The sequence below is a fragment of the Enoplosus armatus genome, chromosome 1 (assembly GCF_043641665.1).
Source record: "Enoplosus armatus isolate fEnoArm2 chromosome 1, fEnoArm2.hap1, whole genome shotgun sequence".
NCBI lineage: Eukaryota > Metazoa > Chordata > Actinopteri > Centrarchiformes > Enoplosidae > Enoplosus > Enoplosus armatus.
The window spans coordinates 21,047,948-21,055,276 of NC_092180.1; the positions used below are offsets into that span (position 1 = coordinate 21,047,948).

Here is a 7,329-nt window from a genome sequence, read left to right on the forward strand (position 1 = left end):
TGATACTGGGTGGGGAGGTGCGGGGGGGGGGGGGGGGGGGGGGGGGGGGTGTAGTAAAGCTATAGACCAGTGACAGTGAGTGTGTGTGTGAGACGGGGGTAAAACTATAGTCTTTTTGCAGTATGTTACACATAAACGTGTTGCTGAAACAAACATTTCAAAGCAGGTCAAACAAGAAGTCTTTGGTTTGTTTTTTCATCTTTGGATACTATAAATATCAATATAGTACAGGTTTAAGGGCAAAATGTTGCTTCAAGGTCTTTTTAAGTTTCTCTTTGTTTCTCTTAAGTTTTAAAGCTTTTCCACCGAGGTTGAGTCAGTCCATGAGTTGGTCAAATCAGTCTGTCTTCAGGCTTTGGTGCAGGCGTTGGGGCCAGAGTTGACTGAGTGACCGGAGCCGTCGTCCACCCACTTATCTAGGCTCCGGCGGCGTGCGTTCATAAAGAAGTTGCTGACTGTGGCCAGCTCCAGGCCCAGCTGCTGGGCAATGGTGATCTGCAGCTCTTTGGATGGACGCTTGTTCTCCTTGAAGATGGCGTGGAGTGTCCGCCGCTGCACATCTGTGAACACCAGCCGGGGCTTCTTGGTCATGTTCCCCCGCTCGCTTCTGCCGTGGTCCTGTTCCTTACGCTTACATGCTGTGGAGGATTCAGGGAAGAGACAGACAGAAAGGGAGAGCGTGTCGGTGAGAGAGGGCAGGATGTAACAAGAATTATGGCAGAAAACTAATGTGAGAATCTTCTCTCCATCACAACTTGACCTTGGATTTAAAAAAAGTCCTGAATAAATCCATGGACTGACCCCTAAATTATCTCAGTGTTCTCCCCCATACCATCTTAACATAGAAAAGTCTGCAAGTTTTCATTCTGGGACACGCTGATATAATTATTCACATTTATCTGATATTTTCCAATCAATTTTGACCCAAAGTAATTCAAATATAGATTGTTTTGGTGCACAAATGCATGTCCAAGACAGGTTAGGCTTTTCATAGATGTTCATGTCAAGATAATTGAGGGAGTTTTACTTTTGAGAACACGACACTTCAATTTATATAGTTAATATGACAATTATATCAAGTAATATTATCTTAGAAACAAAGAAGACAAAATGGTTAGTCCACAATCCTCCAAAAATATCAGCAGTAAAGGCATTTGACTGATGCAGTATTGCTTTTAAATTGTCCCTTTGTACTAATTGGAAACAAGCATTTTTAACTTTAATGTCAAAATAATAATAGAAATTATATAATAATAATAATAATAATAATAATAATAATAGAAATTGCATTAGCTGATTTGAATGAGAGGTCTTCTTCTCTGGTTGAACTTGTGTTAATTAGTAAAACCAGCTACTGCAGTTAGAGTTAGGTAAAATCAAGCACACCACAGTATATACACTGGATTAAGCAGTTCACATTTAGTTCACAGTATGTGCTCTGGTGTTGTAGTGGTGGAAAGTGTACTGAAAATCTATCATTCACTCATAAAAGACTAGAAATGCTGATAAGACTTTTTCCTCTTGTAGAGACACCTCTCTTATAACATTTGAGATGGAACTTTGTTCAGAATCATGCTACAGTCTGCAGGTTGGAAACAGCGGTACAAACACCAAGACACTCTTTCATTGGGCAAACCGCTGGGGTACATGGGAAATATTAGCGGAATTTAACTTCTGTCAGGTACCCCATGGAGTGCCATGGACCTCTGTTGGGACCAGAACAGGAGCCCCGCTAGCTCTGGCGGAGAGCGGACAGACAGGAGGCCTGTCAGCCGGGGAACAATGAGCGCTGTCCGCGGTGCTGAAAACATCGGTAATATACTACAGCTCTGCAACAATGAACTGCACATCATCTAGTATTGGAAAGACGAACTTGGGAATCCGTTTGACAGCAAATCAAACCTCCCTTCAACTGATCTCGCCGCTTTTTCATTTCATTTTTTTCTTTTCTTTTCAAGCCCTTTTACAGCCACACAAATGTTCACCAGTGAGCAGAGACCAGGAGGGGGCAGACGTGGGCTGCTGGAGAGAGGCCCAACATGGACTCACTGGGGGAACTAATGAACGGCATATTCTCACCACAAAGCAATTCTTAAACCAGAAGAGCTGATTCATTTTGCTAAATGCACCGGGTGTATAAAAACATTTAATTACAGAATACCTCGAAACACAGCAACGTACGAAGGAAACCAATTCAATAAACCACTGAAACCCATAGACTTCCGAAAAAAATATGGAGACAGATTTGCCAGAAGAATCATTCTGTCACTGCACTATAAAAACAACTAGCAATTCTGTATTACATAATGCATTTGTATAGTGAATAGTGGCTTATTACTTCACGTCACTGTGGTGTTCGTATCATGTTTTGGATCATTAATTTTGGTGAAACATCGGTGTCATTTCCTTCCAAATCCAAGTGTAGTAAAGTAGCAATGAAGAGTAAGCTTCCTCAGGGAGAGATTAAATTAAACACAATTATTAAATCAGTCCAAGGTGATTTTGCTGATCCCACCTTGTGAGCTCACTTTAACACACCCTCTCTCAGGTGTGTGGTAAAGTACAGTGCAGCGACCTATCCGCATGGCCATAAACTGGAGTATAATTGTGCGTTTGAGCAGCCCGGTGTCTCCAGTGCTGGTAAATATTAACAGAGAGCCGCAGCTCCTCATGCAAGGGCTGCTATAAATCAGCAGGAGTGAAGGCCACTCAGACAGCAGGAGCCACCACAGAGCGGCCCGGCCCCGGCATAGGAGGCCCGGCCAGAGAGGCAGCTTTCCCATGGACCAGGGGGACGTAACGTAACTCGTTATCACGCTAATCACACACACACACACACACACACACACACACACACTGCTGCTACTCCCGGCTAATCATTACAAACACACAGATAACTCCACACACTCAAACAGACTGCACACACTGGGCCTACTGACACGGTGGGACGATAGTCCTGCGTTGCATAATCTCACAGAGCCAGAGAACAACAAACAGACCTCTGTGCTGAAAAATGCTCAACTGGAAGAGAAGACCCTCTAACTATTCTAGCGAGAACATGTAGCCATCATAATTAATAGGTAATATTCAATTTCATGTTTTAAAAAAACACCAGAAAAAAACAACCAACACTGAACATTGTCTCTGCAATCACAGTTGATTTACTGAATCTAAAGTGATCTCTCATTTCTGAATTCACTAATTCTGTCCTGTGCCAAATCACACCTGCCTCTTCTATTTTATTCTGTTCTACTCTGTTCTGTTAGATTCAAGCAAATTCAGATGGGTAATTGAATACGTGGGAAAAGGAGAAAAGGCCCGAGATTAATTTCAGAAGCCTGAAATCAATAAGTCTATATCTACTTCAGCACACGATCACATATCTAGTTCACCCAGGAACGAACGGATCAATAAAATGGCGCTCAGCCTATTCTCTCCAAATTAATTTAGTTTTTAACTGTAAAATTTTCTCCTCTCCCAACTCCCTTTTTGTGTGGCTTTTTCCAACAAATTATATTATATTTTAAGTCTTTGCTCAAGAGAACCTTTTGGATTTTCTTTTATTTTTGTTGATTTAATTTTTATTTAGCATATAAAAAGTTGAGATAAAACACAACTGAGGCAGGCCTGAGATATTTATTTTCCCAGTATAGCCAGTATGAATTTCTCTTTCTTCAAAAAAAAAAATGAAACCATCATCAATGCTAATCAGGCCACTGGTCTGATTTTTGTTTTAATTTTAGGGCCGATCACACTAATGATCAAATACAAAACTTTTAAAAGAGATTTTTTAAAACTCATTTGCAAAAGTCAGTGATAAAACCTCATCTTCAACCCCCCCCCCCCCCCAACACACACTCACACAGCAGCAGCAGATGGAAAAACTGAAAAATAATCTATTAAGATTACACTCAAGTGCACACGCGCGAGCATGCACGTAAACACACACATAAGCAAAATGCACGCACTTTCCACAAAGTGATCGCAGCCTCACTTTTCCAAAAACCAAAAATCCAATTTGTAGGTCATTGATTAGGCCTATAAACGTAACAAAAAAATCCATTGGGTGTCTGTGAACGCGCACGTGCGAATCGGGCCTCATTGCGCGCCCTAATTGACTCGTGCGTACCTCAGGGACAAATTAATACAGAGGTCTATCAGTTAATTAGAGAAACCTCAGTCAAGTCGGGGTGAGTTTACGACCAAAACATTCTGTAGTGTTCTACAGTGAAATGAAGGCCTGCAGTTAAACCAAAGCCAGAGACAAAGCCCACTCCACTGACTAAATAATGCACCCCTACAATTTAGTATGTCACAGATTCTCAAGAACACGTGCGCTCACACTTTTCCCTCTCTCTCTGTTTACACCAAAAAGGCTGATCAGTTGCATTTACACCAAAATAAACACATTCCTAACGATTTCTGGGCGAAGGATCAGCTTACGCACACAGTCCAGCGGTCGATATTTTGAGGTAAACTGACATGAGCACTTGTTTCACACAACCCCCCAAAAGTCCGTGTAGAGACAGAAAAGGTTGATGCGTGTTGATATCAGGGCGCTCGTGTGGTGCACGAGCATCAGCTTGGTGAAACTTCTCGTGTTGTTTACCACGCTGCATAATGTGGGATTTGACCATCCAGCAGAAAAGAGGCATACATCTCATGTGGAGGCCATATCTAAAGAAACCATGGGTCGTCAGTTCACCAAACCCTGAGGCAGGCTTCATTCCTGGAGACATGATGTTAAATGTTATTTTGATAAAGAACTATCAGCCTAGAGGGAACATTTGTCCGGAATGCTACTCTGGTGTGGTTTTACATTACACTCAGATTGCTGGAAAAGGTTTCTTTTTTTATATCTGTTATGATAAAAACTAAATCAGTTGTGGTTCCCAACCCACTTGACCCATTGCTCAATAAGGTAGCATTCAGGGCTAATGATCCCGTTTGAGCTTCTGTTCAGAGGATGAAAACAAAAAGGGGGCTTTACCGAGGCTTCGCTCACCTGCGAGCCTGAGCGCACTCATGCGTTGGAACTCAGGCTCCTGCAGCCACTTCCACATGCGGCGGAAGGTCTCTCTACCGGACTTGAGCTTGGACCAGGGTTTGGGGTTTCTCAGCAGGTCGGACAGGGTCCCCTGGGACCTGCACAGGACCCGCTGGGCAAAGATGGCCTGAGGGATGCTGTATCTCTTCAGCTCCGTGGTGATCCTCTGCGCCACCTCTTTGGTATTCACCTCCTCCATCTGGCCCCCAGAAACACCACCCCCTCCACCGCCGCCCCCTTGCTGCCCGGGCCCTGAGGCCTGCTCCCGGCTGTTCCCCAGCCCCTGGCCGTGCCCCTGCGCGCCAAGGTGGGCGTGCGGGTGGTGGTGGAGGCCGTTGATTTGTACCATGCCCGCCGAGGAGCTCATGTGCTGCTCAGTGTGTCTGCCGAGCATGGCCGGGTGGTGAGCCTCAAACCCGCTGGGGGTGAGCATCTTCTCACCAGGCATGGCGGCACCGGGGTGAGCGTAGGGAGGGATGCCTGCCTGGGTCGTGTGTATGCTGGCCAGACCAGAACCAGACAACGGGGAGAGGCTCTGGCCCATGCAGGGATCCTTGTGATGATATGCGGGATACAGACTGTTCATAGGCGCCAGACTCCGGTCCTCTCGCATCAACGTGAAGCTGCCGGTGACATTTCCGGGGATCCTCTGGTGGGGATGAGGGTGAGGGTGATGGGGATGGTGGTGGTGGTGGTGGTGGTGATGATGGGGAGGAAACTTGTCGGACACGGTGGAGATGGGGGGTAAGGGTTGCAGGGGGGTTAGGGTGGTGTAAGTGCTGCTCGCATTCATGCCAGGGGGGGCTTCGCACATGCTGATGGCTGGATGCAGGTGTCCGTGGTGGCTGGGGTGATAGTCTCCGCTGTCCAGCAGGGTCGCCATGCCCATAGCGCGGTGGCTCAAACCCCGGGGGCTCGGACGGGAATGTGGACTGTGGCCACTCAGCAGCTCTCCGTGACCGGCCACGGACTCATGGCTCACTCCGTGCAGGTCGCCAATATTCTCCATCGACAGCTGTGCGTTCATGATCCGGGCAGCGCTGTGGACAAACCATCTATCTGACCTACCGCAGTTAGCTTCTGTCCAGAAGTCCACACGTCCAGTAAAGTTCAATTTTCTTTTGTTGCTTCTTTTCTTCTTGCAGCAGCCTCCTTCGCTATTGCCTCCTCTCTGTCCTTTATTAGGGTTTTCTCCTGCCTCTGACGCTGTTTTGCAGAATGGAAACTCCTTTTCCGAATCCTTTTTTTTTGTTCTTGATATTTTTTTTGTTTTTTGTTTTTAATTATTATTTTCTGATTCTCTTTATGATTCAAGCCCCCCCACCGCCAACCAGCTGTCCTTGCGCTCCGGTCGGGTGCCGCGCCATCTCTCTATGTTGTGTGTCTCCCAGCCCCTCTTCCACCGCAGCACAGACCACTGTCTACACATGCGCACTGTGGAGACCCATCTCCTCCCATACTCTCTCTCTTTCTCTCTCTCTCTCTCTCTCTCTCAAACACTCGCGCGCACACACCGCCCCATTGCTCTGACGTCAACTACCTTGTTAAGGAAGGGAGGTATCAAACCACCTGCTAAAAGCTATTCTCCCCATGAGCCATATTCAGCATCCTTTATCCTACTGACATGTTAAAAATGCAAATAGACGCGTCTCTATTAATATCGACCGATGGAAATGGACTGAACGCAGTTTGATTGCCGATTGCTATTTAGAAAAATGTTAAATTCATTAGGGCTGTAATGAGGCTTTATCTTCAGTCCTCCTTAAATTATTAAGTGCAAATGAAGTAAACTTCCGGGTTCATTTGGAGTTGATTTTTAACTAGTGAGGTCTGGGATTCAAAACCTCCAAACCTCCACTGAAAACACATTTAATTCTTGTCAAGAAAACAGATAAGGAGGCTTCAGAAGTTGCAACAAAGCATGATGCTTTCATTAGCGGCTAAAGGGCTGCAACTAAAGCTATATCCTATGTATTCATGTACATACACCCATTCTTTCATTATTATTAGGCTACTTCAGCTGCACCCACCCCACCCCCACCCCCCTGCCAAATATGTGGCGGTTTAACCAAACGAAGAAGACTGTAGTACCTTCTCTTTTGATAGAAAAAGATGAGCAGATGTGTCTATTGTTCAGCCATTAGGCTTAACGAACCAAGCCCAGCAGTATGTGCGAGTGTGAGGGTGTGTGTGCTTGTCCTATTTGGAGATGGACACATGCACATTTAATCCTCAAGTTTGAGTGTCATTGAGGTATAAAGATTGACCTACAGACTACACAG

General features: G+C 45.4%; 1 protein-coding gene across 1 annotated transcript; it reads right to left on the reverse strand.

The window, feature by feature from the left end:
• Positions 1-348: 348 nt before the first annotated feature.
• Positions 349-6,074, reverse strand: onecut1 (one cut homeobox 1). Its single transcript, XM_070908121.1, has 2 exons — positions 5,006-6,074; positions 349-638 (listed from the first exon to the last, which is right to left on the reverse strand). The coding sequence occupies exons 1-2, from the start codon at positions 6,072-6,074 to the stop codon at positions 349-351; spliced, it is 1,359 nt and encodes a 452-aa protein (XP_070764222.1).
• Positions 6,075-7,329: the final 1,255 nt, after the last annotated feature.

What these genes read in the sequence shown, in the direction of transcription:
- onecut1 (XM_070908121.1), bottom strand. Translation starts at nt 6,074, where the DNA reads ATGAACGCACAGCTGTCGATGGAGAATATTGGCGACCTGCACGGAGTG. An exon ending in GAGTGCGCTCAGGCTCGCAG is followed by an intron (nt 639 to 5,005) that starts GTGAGCGAAGCC and finishes AATCCTCCACAG; the next exon opens with CATGTAAGCGTAAGGAACAG.